We start from the raw sequence: 16,264 nt of genomic DNA, 5'->3' as shown, positions 1-16,264 counted from the left end.
TATAAGCCGCATGGGCATGTGTATATTTTTTAATCTTAAAAAATCACTTTTTTAAAGGTAGAAAAGGCAAAAAAAGCAAAAATGTGTATATATGGAATCAGGGAATTGTGGACATTCTTAATCGAATATACTCTATCTCTTTAGCAGAAAAAAAGGCAATTTCCATAAAATCCGTTCCCTGGTAATGACCAATGCACTCATATTTTAATATTTCGTAAATTTTGGGTATAAGTTCAACAAAATTCGGCTTTTCATACAGGTAGAAATCCTTTTCAAAAGTATTTTCAAAGTAAAATCTTCTTACATCTCTTTCGTCTAACATTGTGATAAATATTTCAATTTAATTATGTATTAAGTTGAATTTGATTTTTCAAACACGTGACAACCCTCAAAAATAAAGCCTTTCGCCTAAAACCCATTTCGATTGGTATCGATATTTTAGTAATTCATCTAACTTTCTAAATAATTTGAATGTAACTTTTTAAACAGGTGGGAAATCTCTGCAATCATTATAAATGTTTAAACTAAAGATTTCTTAACACTCTTTCGTTAGACCCCCGTATTTTAATATTTCATTTAATTTTATATCAGTTAATTAAATCCAACTTTTCAAACAGGTGGCAACCCTCTTCCAGATATTTTCAAGCTAAAACCTTCTTAAATAACCTTCGTCTGACATCATGATCCATATGAATTAAGTATAATTTTATTTTTTGAACATGTGGCAACCCTCTAACTTAGTTCAGAAATAAAGACTTTGTCAAACCCATTTCGAGTGATACCAATATTTCAATAATTCATTCAACTTATTAAATAATTTGAATTTAACCTTTTCCACGGGTGGAAACTCTCTTTAAACGCCTCAAATATATTCTTAGTGTTAAAACTAAAGATTTCTTAACACTCATTTGTTGGGCTTATTTTGATATTTCATTGTATATAAGGTAACTGAATACGACTTTTCAAACAGGTGGCAACCCTCTTCAAAATATTTACAAACTATTACCTCCCTAAATTCTTTTCGTTAGGTGCCCATATGTCGATACTAGGAATGTTAATCCCGGGATCCCGGCCTCTTTAAGGTCCCGAAAATCCCGGGATTATTTGCCAAGAATGTTATTTGCACTGATGGCAATAATAGAAACTCCTTTTCTTGACCAGTATTGGTTATACTTCTATTTTTATTTACTAATTAATATTTTTTTAAAAATGTCTAGCTCATTATACATATAACACCGCGCGATAGTAAATTTTAAACACAAATATCAATATATTCGCGAAACCATGGGCCAAATATATGACGGCAATAATTCACAAATGATTTAAAAATTTTAGAGAGATGTGTTTAGAGAAGAAGTATGGGTATCAAATTAAAGAGGAAATCCTGTGGAATTTAAACAGATTCAAGCTTTTGATGCAGAAGGACTGGTAAGTATTGAAAGTGTCCTTTTAAAATTTTATCCTTCAAATTTCACAATATTAGTTTTTGAACAAATTATATCGCACACCTAGATTTAACGATCAACTCAAACAAAATGTATGGCGAATTTTTGCATAAATCAATTCATAGGACTTACATCCAATCAATGCGAATATTTTGTTCTTCATGATTCATGATTAAACATTAACTAAAAAACTACTGTTATACCTGTTTTTGTATTAATTGCACTGAATGTGTACAATCCACAAGCAGTTATATTTCCCTCTATGAATTTTAAGTTAGCTCACTTTAGATCTTGGTGTGTGATATGTTAAGGACTTATATAAACACGATAACATCCTCGAATTTCGTCCTCGTAAATTTATCAGCTTAAAAAATTACCAATTCGTCCTTGTGAATCCAAAAAATTTAAATTTTTTTAAATTCTAAAGAAATTTCCTCTTGCATTTGGTACCCATATATTTTATCTCCATTGCATTGAATTTTTAAAATAATTTTTGGAATCAATCATATCTTTAAAATTACAAAGTCCTTTAAAATAAATGCTGAAGGCAGAGGGAAAAACTAAAAACGCCACTTTAAATAAAAAAGTAGGTTTCAAACCCATTGATTTATTATTTATTTTATGGTAGGAGAGCTTCTCAACCAATATAGAAGCAATTTTTTCGATTTAAGTTGTTGAAAAGTAATGAATATCTAAATCCCGGGACTAATCCCGGGATCCCGGGATTGTGATAACGACATCCCGAAAATCCCGGGATCGGAAAAAGCTGAAAAATTAACATCCCATACCTAACATATACATATTACCTAATTTCCCTAATTGAAATTGAATTTAACTTTTTAAACTGGTGGCATCCCTCCTACAGTAAAGTTAAGAAACAGAGCTTTTTAAAACCATTTCGATTGACACCCATTCTGTAATAATCGGTTTAACTTTTTAAATAATTTTAACTTAACTTTTTAAAATCTGGAAACTTTTTTCTATTTCTTTTCTTATTGCACATCTATTTAAAGTCCAAGCCCTCTAATTTTTTAAAATCGAACGAACGGTGCAGATCTGATGACCTGGACTAAAAGTCCCTTTGCGTATTATGTATATATAGATACAGATAGGAACATTGACAGTGGTTTAGATAAATATTTGTGAAAAAATTAAAGACATTTTTTTTGTCAAGAGATATCGCACTAAATGTAAAAGGTTGTAAATCAAACAAGGCAAAATATGCAAAAACCACATGCATTTATTGTAAAACATACTCAAATATGCGGAATAAATATCGTCGTTTAAGTGCAAAACCGCGTATCAACAAAATGCAAAACGGCGTATCAGCAAAATGCAAAACCGCGTATGTGAAGTTGTAGAAATTATTTTCTAGAGCGTAAAAACACTCATATTTCAAAATGGTTCTCTTTTTTATAAAGCAATCGTATTTCTGGCTAGTATATTTCAGGACGAATGGATAAGGATTGAGCGAAGAGCTTGTGTGAGCAAATCGAATTTTTGGTTAGGTGGTGCGGGATCGATTTTTTTTATCGTCGTTTAAAGTACAAAACCGCGTATCGTCATTCTGCAAACACGCGTAACTGGCATTATCTGCCAAAAATTGGATTTGCTCACACAAGTTCTTGGCTCAATCCTTATCCATTCGTCCTGAAATATACTGGCCAGGTATGCGATTGCTTTATAAAAAAGAGAGCCATTTTGAAATATGAGTGTTTTTACCCTCTAGAAGATAATTTACATAAGTCACATACGCGGTTTCGCATTATCTTGATACGCGGTTTTGCATTTTGTTGATACGCGGTTTTGTACTTTAAACGACGTTATCCTTTTTTAATTATGCACTTGTTTTTATTTGTTGTTGGTCCGAGCCAGGCACTCATATATACATATATATGTATGTATGGATGTACCTAAAACCAAATTATTATAAAAAGGTCCTGCAGCGAAGAATATGGTCACCGCAAATATAAGCATACGGCCTTGTATATCAGCAAATAAAATGAGTTATTATTTGTTATTATTGAAATATTCAAATTGAATTTCTTTTATTTATTAGCTCTGCATCAAAAGGCACTTAACACTAAAATGCCAAGCGAATTGGAATTGTGAGAAAACTTTTGGTTAAAATTTCGATTTGATTCCATATCCATATTGGAAAAGGCAGAACAGACTTCGCCTTTTTACCTCGATTTTATTAGCTTGAGGTGTAACTATGTAATAATGATGCGTCTAAGAGATGCAGCGATTTCCATTCTCAAGTGACGTAGTGTAGCGTAGTTCTTAGTTTTTTAAACAATAATTCTATTTATTACCAATGATGTCGATATTATCAGCATACGCAAGCATTTGTACGCTCGTGTCTGAAACCTCGTTTGGTATCAAACGGCTGAGAAAGATCCTTCCCAATTCTGACGGAACTGATGGTATTGCTCAACATTATTTTACACAGCCGTATTAGTTTTTCGGATATACCAAATTCGGATATCGCAGCGTATAGGCAACTCCTTTTCGTGCTGTCGAAAGAGGCTTTCGTGCTGTTTGAAAGAGGCAAATAAATTGTGAGTGTTTATGCTCTTCCCGCGAGTCTTTCGAAGATTTGGCGTATGGTGAATACCTTGTGTATGATAAATTTGCCAGGTCTACAGCCACACTGATAAGTCCACATAAGTACGCTCGATAAGACCTTGGGGCCTATGCTTAGAAGGTTGATTCCGCGGTAGATAGCGCGTGCGGCGGGTCCTCCTTTTTTGTGGATTGGGCAAGAGCACACTTAAACTGCAGTGGAAATTTTGTGCATTGACCGTGTAAACAGACCAAAGTAGTATCGGAAAGTTCGATTTTCGGAAATAAAAACTGACTTCTTCAAAAGAACTTGCAACTTATAACTACAGCTGCTGTTGAAAATAGTAGTAGAAACAATCATCAAGCAGTGATTATCGCCTTTTCTATTTAAAGAAGTCTTTTATTACTGCAACTGCAAGATTCCGTTAGTTTAATACCATGTTCGAGCCGACATCGAAAACAGATTGAAAACGCGTTTTTTTGATTGTGGATTCAAAGCTGTTCGCACATCCTTTGTTTACATTTTTGCAAAAAAAAAAAAGATTCTTTTTAACCATTTAAGAACCCTTTTTTCTTTAATTTGACCAGTCAATTAACCATAATCCGAAGTGGCATATTATGCATAATAAAATATGACTTCCACTTCGATAATTACATCGCATAATCTAGTGCAGACGCACGCCGATTGGAATGATTTGAACGTGAGTTTTGAAGCAGATTTTAGCCACGAAAATATATTTTTGATTTCCTACGATTTCATTTATATTTTATTAAATAGTTTTTGCAATTCACTGGTAATTTGGTTAGTTTGGTTTGGTTCGAATCATCACGTGCAAAGCTCTATTAAAATTTACACAATAAAAGTTCAAAAACAGGTAATAAATTAATTTTTCTGAAAATTTTTATGGCTCTCTCATAAAAAATTATTTTAAGTTTTCTTTGGCAATAGGACGAGGCAAACATTGCTCTGATGAAGAGCGAAAACTTTTTTAAAACGCTTATTGGCTGTGATGGTCAGCGTTGTCGAAAGGTTTCGCTGAAAAATCGTCAATTTAACCCAAAAAAAATGCAATTTCGGGTAAAAAACGCAAATTTATTTATTTATTGTACTTTTTTAACAATAACAAACAAAATTACATAAATTGCTAATAATAAATATGACCACACATTACAAAACCAAAGGGAACTCGAATTGCATATGGGTATTTCCATACGTCGCATACGTGACAGTCGTACGTTTCAATGTGATACAAAAAAGGAATACCATTTGTTTTCTTTAACTTTTTTGGCCATTGTATAGCACATAATTAGCTCTATATTTAATCGAAAAATGAAAACAATCGAACTGCTTGGTCCTGAAATATAAGCATTTAAAGAGAGTGTCGTTACGTGACGAAAAATGGAAGTTGATTTTTTCTTTTCTTACAAAATCGCAAAACTCTGCGAATTGTGGATGGCTATTTTCATGAAACTTATTTTAATATGATTTGGAGCAATTCTAGTTGTTTTTAGAGTTTTTTTAATTAATGCAACTTGTTTCAATTTTCTTTTACAACCCCAAGTGTGATACGTCACGTGACGTAGCCTCACGTGACATAAATTTCCGTAGTTATATTTTTGTTAATATTGCTTTTAAATGGATTTTTAACGCAAATAAAACATGTATTTTATGTAGAATATACTTTATATTTTGACTTTAGCGCCAATTCAGGGTGAATTTGTTGGAAATCTATGACTTATTATGTTTCAACTACATACGCCAAATTCGAACCAAATCGGACCATAAATACGGTTTTTCGAAATATCTCAACCTTGGCGCCACCTAGGAAGACCATTTTACGCAAACATGATTCTACTTACATAGCCAGTATATATTTTAAAAAGCAGACAAATCGGCCCGTAAATACGTTAGATATAAGACTTTTATTTTTTTTTGTCGTGGTGGACCTTCCGATGGAAACACCCATATGGGTTAATGAAAGTCGATTATTAATTGTTAAAAAAATTTTTAATTACAACTTAAAACACAACTGCTTTTAAATTGTTGAGCTCCACTGGTTTGAAGTTTTTGTTTTAGGATTCTCTAAAGTGTAACAGGAGCATTTTTTAACTGATAAATAATGTTGACTGAACAAATTCCCTCGGCAATTTTTCTGTCTCTTTGAAATGAGTGTCAGTAGTACAAATTAACGATTGGTTACAATTCTGGAACAAATTTAATATGTAAAAGAGGAAAGCGACATACATTTCAAAAAGGCCCTAATTATCTCGATTTCAGTAGTAACCTCTTTTTAAATAACTACATTTCATTAATCTGATGTCAGAAGTACACTCGGAGGTTTGAAATTGCGACGACCGCGGATCGGGCGTTGCGTAAAGCAACATTTCCTGGAACTTTATACGGGATCTGGATGACAGTATTTCTAAAATAAAATTGATAATTCGAATGAAATGGTAACTCTTTTGACTATGCATTTTTGAAGAAAATGTTCCTTTTTGACTATTGTGATAAAAAAATTAGCAAAACAAAGAAAAATTTAACATTTTAACAGGCAGGAAAAAATTAACCAATTTTGCTTATATTTAAGCAAAACGGCAACGCTGCACGGCGCAAACTTTTTATTTTAATGAAAAATTCTGTTTCGTCCAAATTCTTGCAATCGTATCGTCGTTTAAAGTATAAAACCGCGTACCGTCATTCCGCAAAACCGCGTAACTGACATTTGCTGCCAAAAATTGGATTTGCTCACACAAGCTCTTGGCTCAATCCTTATCCATTCGTCCTGAAATATACTAGCCAGAAATGCGATTGCTTTATAAAAAAAGAGAACCATTTTGAAATATGAGTGTTTTTACTTTCTAGAAAAATATTTATGCAACCTCACATACTCAGATACGCGGTTTTGCATTATTTGATACGCTGTTTTGCATTTTGTTGATACGCGGTTTTGTACTTTAAACGACGATATGCGAAAGTCTTTGACAAATTATGAACATAAATATTTTCATACCCCTTTTGGATAGTTTTTAATTTTTCGCTAACAAAGGCATGTATACATACATTTTTCACACCTTCTACGCACTCCCATCGGAGTCTTCAATTTCACAGCAGTAAAAGGTGCAATTGTTACTTCTACTATTTGAGAAGATAATTGCGATACTTTGCTTAGCAGTCACCAACAATCGCGATAATCTCTGGCGCGTGTGCCCAATTCACAAACAAACCCTGCAAAAAATTGTGCGACTAATCTCTAAAGAGAGTATTCCGACATTACTCTCAATCGGGTACAATTGGGCATTAATTAGTCGCAACTAGTCTAATATGGGTACTAATGGAGATCAATTAGTCTCGACGCATCCCTTTTTGGGTATAATTGGAGATCAATTAGTCCCCAACTCATCCCTAACGGGTACTATTAACGATTTAATGATATGTACGCACTTAGTCAATGGAATTTCATGTGCGGCGTTGGCACGCAGAAAGAGTATTCGCCTAACAAAACTGAGCACCCCGGTTCGAATCTCAGCCGGCGCAAATTTTTATTTTTATTTTTTAAAAGTGACTAGTCGCTTTTTATACCCGTTCGGGTATAAAGGTGAACAATTAGTCTCTTCATAGGACATGCTCGAACAAAAGCGATCAGTTCATTCCATATAAAGAGATCAAAAGTGGTATTAGTCGCATGTTCCTTTGCGATTGCTCACGGAGTCATCCCGGATTAGTCCCATTTTTTGCAGGGAAACGTCCGGCAGACAACGCACACAACATCTACCAACACACACACACACACACATATATGTATATGTTTAGTCGCTATTCCATATGCGCATCAGTTATTGGCTTCTATTCGATCAGCGGATTAGGAAAACGACATGAAAGGCTATGCAGAAAGTGTGAATGTTATGGCAGGGGAATAACGAAATGTGCAATAGTTTCAAAGAAAGGATTAAATTGACCACTCGAATGCTAAACAACTACTTTCACCACCACAAATGTCCCCTCGTACTTTGAATGGGCATTCATTCATTCATTCATGACTGATTTGTTGCTCTTAAATAAGCAATGTGCAATAAAGTATTTAATTACCGGATATCGAATGGTCAGAAAGGCGCGTAGGCGGCGTATGCGCGGGCGTATGATGATGTGAAGACGAGTCCATGCCAGGTGTAGGCAGACCAGAATACAATGAGCTAAAATCCTCGGGTGTGCTGCTGCATTTGCGCTGATGATTAAGTGAACCTTTGTCAATGGAGTTAAGTGAGGAGCGGGTGTCTTGCATCGAGGAGGTCAGACCTAGCAGACGGTTTTCATGTGATGAAGAAATTCCCATTAAGCGATTATCTTGAAACGACATGAACTTTGTGTCCTGCGACGCAGCGGCATTATGCATATTGACCGCATGGTCATCCAATAAGCCTTGCTGCAAGCCCAACAATCCGCCAACCAAATTTGGACGCAGTTCGTCCATTGTGAGCTTACTTTGACCACAAGTTCCAGTCGTGAAGTTGAGTTGTCGGCTAAAAATAGCCGGGAATATATTGAACTGCTGGGAATCAGCGCTCGATTGCGGGCTTAGTCCCAGACTGGTTGGAACGATGTGAGGTAAGGAAGAAGCCGTTGAAACGGAGGCAGCCGCTGATGAAATAGAATGGACGTTATTTCCACCCGAAGCGGGACCGTTGCCTATGACTAGCGAGGATACGGAATTGGAGCCGATCGCGCTGCTGCCGCTGCCAGAAGTGGTGCTGCCGTTGCTTGTCGCACAGCCGACGGAAGTCGGCGTTATCAACTGGTGCTGGTTCTGTGTCTGCGAAGGCTGGTGTTGTTGCTGCTGCTGATGTGCCGCTTGTAGTTGGGAAGCAGTTGCCGCTGAGGCTGGCTGTTGCTGCCCTACAGGCGGTAGGCCGCTATGTGGCAAGCCGGCGGCGACGTGCGATTGGGCGGATGCGTGCGAAACGGCAGCGGTACCGGCGTGATGCGTATGTAAAATGGAATGATGCGGTGATATGTGGGCAGACGGATTGCTGTTGGGCAGATGAGGCTGATGTATGTGATGTACCTGATGGGAATTTGAATTGGTATTGCCGACGACGCCACCACCACCAGATAAAGGGCCGCCGGCACAACTATGTTGTTTGAAATCCAACTTGTGGCCGGTGTAGAAGCGCGTATCGATATACGTCTTGAAAAAAATCAATGATACTAGGCAGCTGAAAACGGACTAGGTTGGATTATTGGAACGGTTTGGTGCGTAACTGCCGGGTATCGATTTAATCCTTTTGGATCAAACTTTCAATACACTCGCGCGCGAAAAAGTTGGGCAATTATTCGTTACAACAACAACGAAAAAAAATAATCACTTCACATAGACCACTGTCTGCAGCGTTCGGTATTCGGCTCGATCCACGAATTTTGCGGCTAACGCAATTAATTAATTTCAATTTCAATTACAGTTATAAAGGCATTCGAATAGGTATTTAGTAAGTGGATACATGTATGCATGTACCCATACATATTTATATATGTATATACCTAAGCACATTTATATATGATTATATCCGCTTGCTGCTTTCTATTTTGTCCGTCAAATGACCGACGCGTTACCGACACTGGCGCCTCGATGTCTATGCCGAGTGAGCAACTGGCGAATAGTTGAAATAATCACAAACCCCGAACTATTTTACACACAAACACATTGAGCAACTGAGCCCGCTTTCTGGTCGGCGCACCGTCAGACTACAGTACACAGAAGGTCTAAGTTGGTATAAGTCGCCTAGTCTTTCTTCCCAATGTTCGTGCAGGAGCGAGACTGGGCTCGGTAAACTTTTCTAATCGCGTCAATTTAATGCCAAAATCTCTCAACACAAATACTTATGTATATCTTTGCATACATACATATGTAGAAGGTGCAAGGAAACCCTTCACACGCGCGCTCTACTAAATCTTCACTCTTCGACGGGCTACGGAGACCAGACCAATTTCTAATGTTTACAAATAATGAAAATTCGATTTCCTCTTCTTGAGAGGGGGTAATAACAATAATGTAATTTCGGATGCGTTTAACTCTATCGCAATCTGCTGCACCGTGCCGCACGCCAACTAGCGAATGTATGCAAATGTATCCTTCGGATTTTTTACTCTGCTGCGAAAACTGTTCTTGTTATGTGACTTGCTGAGCTGTCGCGCGGGTGGTACGACCTCAATGTCTCGATTCGGAGGTACGCGCTTATACGCGGGCGATCAAACTTAAAATGATAACGAAATTAAGGATCATGTGCTCGCTGCCCACTTCGACGGGCTCGCAGCACTTTCCGCGCTCGCTCTTGCCCTGTTGGTTGTCCGTTTGGGCGGTGGTGGGTGGCGGCGCTTCAATGCTGCTGCTGAGCTACAACCACATTCACTGTGTGCAGATTTCTGGTGGTGCGGAGCTGGCCTCTGCTGCTGGTAGCAACTGGCTAAGCGCGCACACAGTGGGCATGTGTTTATATGTAAGAGCACATGTTCTTTGCGGAGGGTGCTAGCAAGACCACGAATCGTTAGCCATCCTAGTAATAATGTGGAATATAATGAAGCATCAATGCCGTGCAACACAGGCAATCGTATGTGATATACATACTTATGTACATACTTACATACATATATATATATATATACATACATATGTGCCCACAGATATCCTTGCAGCAGCACTTAAACAAGGAGGGCAACATTTTTGCGCTACTGCTCTGTTAGCCTTGTCACTCTGAATCCTGTCGTTTGCACTCATCCCTTCGACTTGTTGTCGTCGCTTGTTGTTGTCGTCTACTCGCGACAGCTTCTCATTATGCAGCGCATCATAGCATTGTCTCTTTTTAACTGGTTTAATTTCGTTAGAGGTCGGTTTTTGCTTTTTTGTCGGTCGCTCAAATAGCACACAACAACAACAACAGCAACCACTCAATTTTGATTGTCGGGCCCTTCAACCCAATAAGGAATGGCTGGCTGCTCTGAGGTTGAGTCGCTGATAATGATGTGCGTCCACTCTTTTCTATGTATTTTTTGATATGGGTTCGTTATTGTTTTTGCATGAGCTTTCACTAAGTGTGTGCACAATCTGTTGCAAAAATGAAACAACATTTGCACTATTGGTTTTATGTATTGCAGTGCTTTAAGATCGCTAAAGCATTGGGCAGCACAGATGTCACAGTGGCGAGCAGACAAGCCTTCGAAATGGCAAAAAGGATAATCACTATGCGTCTGACACACTTCCCTTGAGTTTATGCAGAAAATAAACTTTTTAGTAGCGGGACACATGCACCAACAATCTTACATATGTGTGTATGTGTGTACAAACAGAGCGTGGTCTGGTGGTATCACAGAGGAAGCCCTGCTCCTTATTGCAAATGTGTCGCCGAACGGCGGTTTGCGCGCCAACATTGCAAATACAAATTTCTCAAAAGTTATTGGCTTTGGATACATACGCTTCTATTTACATACATACATATGTATGTACATTGTACGTACAAAAATGAACAATGTTTGACAATGGCTTTCAGCAGTAAAACGAAGACGATAACCATGCAAAACCGAACCCGTCTGCGGAAATATGTCGAGTGAAAGTTTAAATAATAATAAGAGCCGAAACTAATATTGGTAATGGAGTTTGGTAATAAAATGTTGCTTTTATTTTTGATTTTTGAACTAAAATTGGTAGAACTTTTTATTCTTATGGCCTTATTCATAAAAATAAAGTAGGTTTAAAGAGCTTTATAAAATGACGTTTTCATACATTTTTCAGTTTATAAACCTTTTTTAAAGCTACTTTATTTTTTATGAATAAGGCCATTAGTATGTAGAATTGTAGCGAGAAAAGCATCAACACTCACCATCTATTTGTCGACTACAAAGTCGCTTTCGACAGCATTAAAAGGAGTTACCTTTATATACGCCGCAATGTCTGAATTTGGCATGCCCTCGAAACTGATGCGGCTGAGTAAAATGACGTTGATCAATACCATCAGCTCCGTCAGAATTGGAAAAGACCTCTCCGAGACGTTTGCTACCAAACGGGGTTTCAGATAGGGCGACTCCCTTTCATGTTTTCTTTAATCTGATGTTGGAGAAGATAAAAAGAGCAGCAGAACCGAACCGCTCAGGAAAAATTTACTATAAGGGCGTGGAATTTCTTTCGTACGCCGATGACATCGACACCGTCGGTAACAAGAACTGCGATGCCGCCCACTAACACCACAGGGCAACAGCCTCAGCAGCAGCAAGTGGCGGCCCGGCAACACACGTCACTAACACCCCACGCCCCAATAAGTCTCCCTAGGCACACGAAGATTTTACAATTTACCTGTAGCGGACTTCAGAGCAAGATCGAGAAGATAGCAGTTTTCATGGGTCTGCACGCAATATTAATAGCTGCGGTCCAAGAGAGGAACATTCACGGCAATTCAACATTGTTGAATTGCGCCGGATACGACGTGCACCTTCGAGATCATGAGCGAGATAATGGTGGTGGCCTAGCGTTCATCACGCACCACACCGTGCAGTATCGTCTTATCGAAGCAGACATCGACCGCAGGGATACCATTCTAGAATGTCAGGGGATTTCTATCCGGTCAGGCGATGTAGAGCTTGAAATATTTGACGTGTATATACCCCCTGTCACCAGCTGCCCGGCAGGATAGCAGTCTGAAATAGGTGCGCTCCTCAGAGGTGAAAACCGGATCGTAGGGGACCACAATTGGCTGAGCAGATAGACGATTTAACATTCTGCACAATGAACGACGACGCACACACCAGGATTATGGGTAGCTGCTGCAGCTCGCCAGACCTAACAATAGTCAGTGCTGGTGGTTCATCAAACAACCTCTGGACCCGTCAGCTTATCGACAGGCCCTGAAGGGCATTCACAGAGAGACAATCTCGAGTTATATAGACTCCCGACCTGTGAATGCCGTTCTTGGCATACAACCACCAGACGTGGACGAGACAGAACTTCGTCTGCCTCGGGAGACTCGGACCACAATAGCCCAACTGCGCTCTGGTTACTGCTGCAGTTTGAACTCATACGTGATTAGATTAAATGAAGATGTTCCTAATGAATTCCCGGCAGGCGGAGAGTCGCCCCATGACTCACAGCATTTCTTCGTATGCCCTCTGAATCCCACCTCACTAACGCCCCTGTCCCTATGGACAGATCACGTCGAGGCTGCACGCTTGCTGGGGCTACCGCTGGTAGAGCTTGACGACAACGATTTAAAGACTAACCGATCTGGGTGGGGTTGTTGTAGCCGCTACAACACCAACAAAAGATCCGCGCGAAGTCTGTTCTGCCTTTTTCAAGTTGGATAATTTAGTAAATCGAATGGGTTTGCTTGTCAACGAGGACAAGACGAAGTATCTCCTGCCATCAAACAAACATTCAGAACATTCAAGCCTTGGCACCCACGACACTGTTGACAGTTATAATTTCGAGAAAGTAGATAATTTCGTTTACTTGGAAACCCGCATTAACATCGAATTTCCGCCGCCGCCTTAATTCATATCCCTTTTGTTTATTCAAAATTTACATTTTTTTAAAAAAGTCTACCTCATATTACATATAATTAACTGCATATAATATATGATTAATTCCAAAATTTATTAAAAAAATTCAGTGCAATGTAAAACAAAAATATGGGTACCAAATGATATATTTTTTTTGGGTTTACAAGTACGAATGTGAATTGAAAATGCCCCTTTAATCCATCTTATTTGATTAAGCTAATAAAGTTAGTGCTTAACATATAATTTTTTCAAAAATAAAAATTGTAAAATTTCAAGGATATTCCAGGATACAATTATAAAAGGGTATTTTCAATACCTACCCGTCCCTTACGCACCCAAAAATGTAATGTGTTTTAACTCTACAGATTCTTCTTTTTCATTTGACACCCATACTATTTTTTTAAGTATATTGCTCTGAAATGGTTACATCATTTTTTGAATTACTCATATCTTTCAAATTTCAAAGTTTTTTTTAAAGATCCTGACGTCAGAGAGAAAAATTAAGAACGCAATTTTGCTATATATGGCCCTTGGTTTGGCGAATATATTATTTTTTTGTGTGCAAAATTGCCTGTCGCAAGGTATTATATTTATATTGAGCTACACATTTAAAAAAAAATTTAAATATTAAATAAACAAAAGAAATATGGCCAAAACTGGTCAACTTAAAGCGTATCTATTATTGTCACCAGTGTACATTACAAATCTCTAAAATCCCGGGATTCTAGGCAAATAATCCCGAAATTTCAGATTTTTTGAGCAGTGTGGCTAAGGAATTTATCAATATCTATTAAAAATTGATATATACAATGGCTCTTTAGCAAAAAAGTGGTTTTTCAAGAAATTTTAGGAAAATGTCATATCATATATGTGTATCTCAAAAACTACTCGACCGATCTCAACCAAATTTGGTGAACACATTGCGCTTAGGCTTCTTAAGCGCCACATTGAACTCGGACAAAAACCACGGGCTCCACCAACGTAACGGTAATTTCAAAGCTAGCTATATTTTAGGGGGAGTATTTTTTGTTCGATTTCTTAAGGTACTTAAGGAGGCTAATCAGAATGTGTATACCAAATTTGGTCGAGATTGGTCAAGTAGTTTTTTCAGATATGCACATATAATATAAGTAGACCCCCATTTTTCTAAAATTTCTTGAAACACCACTTTTTTGGTAAAGAGTCATTGTATATATCAATTTTGAATAAATATTGATGAACTCCTTAGCCACACTGCTCAAAAAAATTTGAAATTCCGGTGCATACACACATCTAAATTCAAGGACTTATTTAAGAAATGTCGCCTAAATTCGACAATTTCTATGCAATTGCAGTAAATGACTTTACCTTAGGTTTTTTTTTAACAAATTATAACAAAAATTTACTCCAGCTTTTGCTGAAAGGTAAATAAAAGTCTGCGTACATTTTTAGCGCTTATTTTCACAAATGCCAAATTTTGAGTTGTGAATCTTTTGAAGATGGCGTGCGATATCTACATACACATCTGCTATGAGAAGCTAGGGTCATGGTGTATGCTGCTTTCAAATTTAGAAGATTATTATTTGAGTTTTTCCATTAAAAATTGTCTGAACGACATGCAGTGAAATATAAGACGAGATTTTATTATTAACCTGTGGAATAATGAAGCTATCCTCACCTAAAAAGAGATTTATTATCGTACTACATAGTAGTTTGTTTAAAATGTTAAAGTTATTTAAAGTTTATTTAAAATCGCTTTAAAAAAATAAAACATGTTCATTAAATATATTTAAATTTAATCTAAATTTTTGTTCTGCCACTCTCTGATTCCGTAAGTCGAGTAATTTTTTTTCCTGTGGACAAGTTTTCAAGATAAGTATTTGCAATTTATATTTATTCAGATAAAAAAAAGTGGTTCCACTTTAGGAACTGTACTGAAACTAAAAATAAGTATTTTCACTTGTAAAAAAAGGTGGATCTTTTTTAAAGTAATTTTGAACAGTTTTGGACAGGTTTTACACATTTAACTTCTAAAGCGTGGCCCGTTAATGGGGAAAAATTATAAAAATAAGAGTTTTTGTAAATTCTTTTGTGAAGCCAAGCTACTAACAAAAATAATCGATAGATAAATAAAACAGTTGTGTGGCAACTTTCGTATAAGCTCGAAAGTGTAAATGTAACGCCCATTCTTTATTACAAAAGAAATTATGCCTTTAATATTTTTGGTAACTTTTTGGTAATCTTTAAAAAAAAAATTGGTAACATTTTATCTAAGTGTGTGGCAACCTTGGTTGTACTATGCCTTATTTGACACAAAAATTAGAGAATTTGAATTGCATGCATTCGCACATATAAATAAGTAAGAATGTGCTTCTAGGTTAAGTAAGAATACTCACACTCAGTAATCTCACTGCGTTAAAAATCCAAAAGCACTGAAAATTTTAAAAATACAACAGACTGACCAGATGCGTACAAAGTAGAGGTATACGCCGCCGAGCCACGCTGCCGCCGCCGCCGCCGAGTTACGAAAATATCGGGGCGGCGGCGGCGTTCGGCGCCTAACGAATTTTGTACAAAATTTTCATGTTGTATGCACATTGAAATCCATCGCTTGAAGGAACTAAATACTACTCGTATAAAAACACTATTTTACGAAATGAAAATTACATTTTTAAAAGGAGTTTTTTTTGCATAATTTGGGCCACTGAACATTAAAAAAAAAGCGTAACTCAGAAAAAAC

At 37.2% G+C, this 16,264-nt stretch overlaps 1 protein-coding gene across 1 annotated transcript in view; it reads right to left on the bottom strand.

Annotated features, from left to right (window-relative positions):
- LOC118734095 (pituitary homeobox 2) overlaps positions 1–9,222 on the bottom strand; it is a 224,790-nt gene extending 215,568 nt beyond the window's left edge. Inside the window, exon 1 of the mRNA XM_036463800.1 lies at positions 8,098–9,222. Coding sequence (XP_036319693.1) covers positions 8,098–8,479 — 382 coding nt within the window. The 5' untranslated portion in view covers positions 8,480–9,222. The remainder of the gene's footprint in view (positions 1–8,097) is intronic.
- Positions 9,223–16,264: the final 7,042 nt, after the last annotated feature.

This window comes from Rhagoletis pomonella, unplaced genomic scaffold, assembly GCF_013731165.1.
Source record: "Rhagoletis pomonella isolate Grant_MI unplaced genomic scaffold, Rhpom_1.0 Rhpom_scaffold_00002, whole genome shotgun sequence".
In the NCBI taxonomy this organism is placed as follows: Eukaryota; Metazoa; Arthropoda; class Insecta; order Diptera; family Tephritidae; genus Rhagoletis; species Rhagoletis pomonella.
This window is presented reverse-complemented; position numbering and strand designations above follow the sequence as displayed.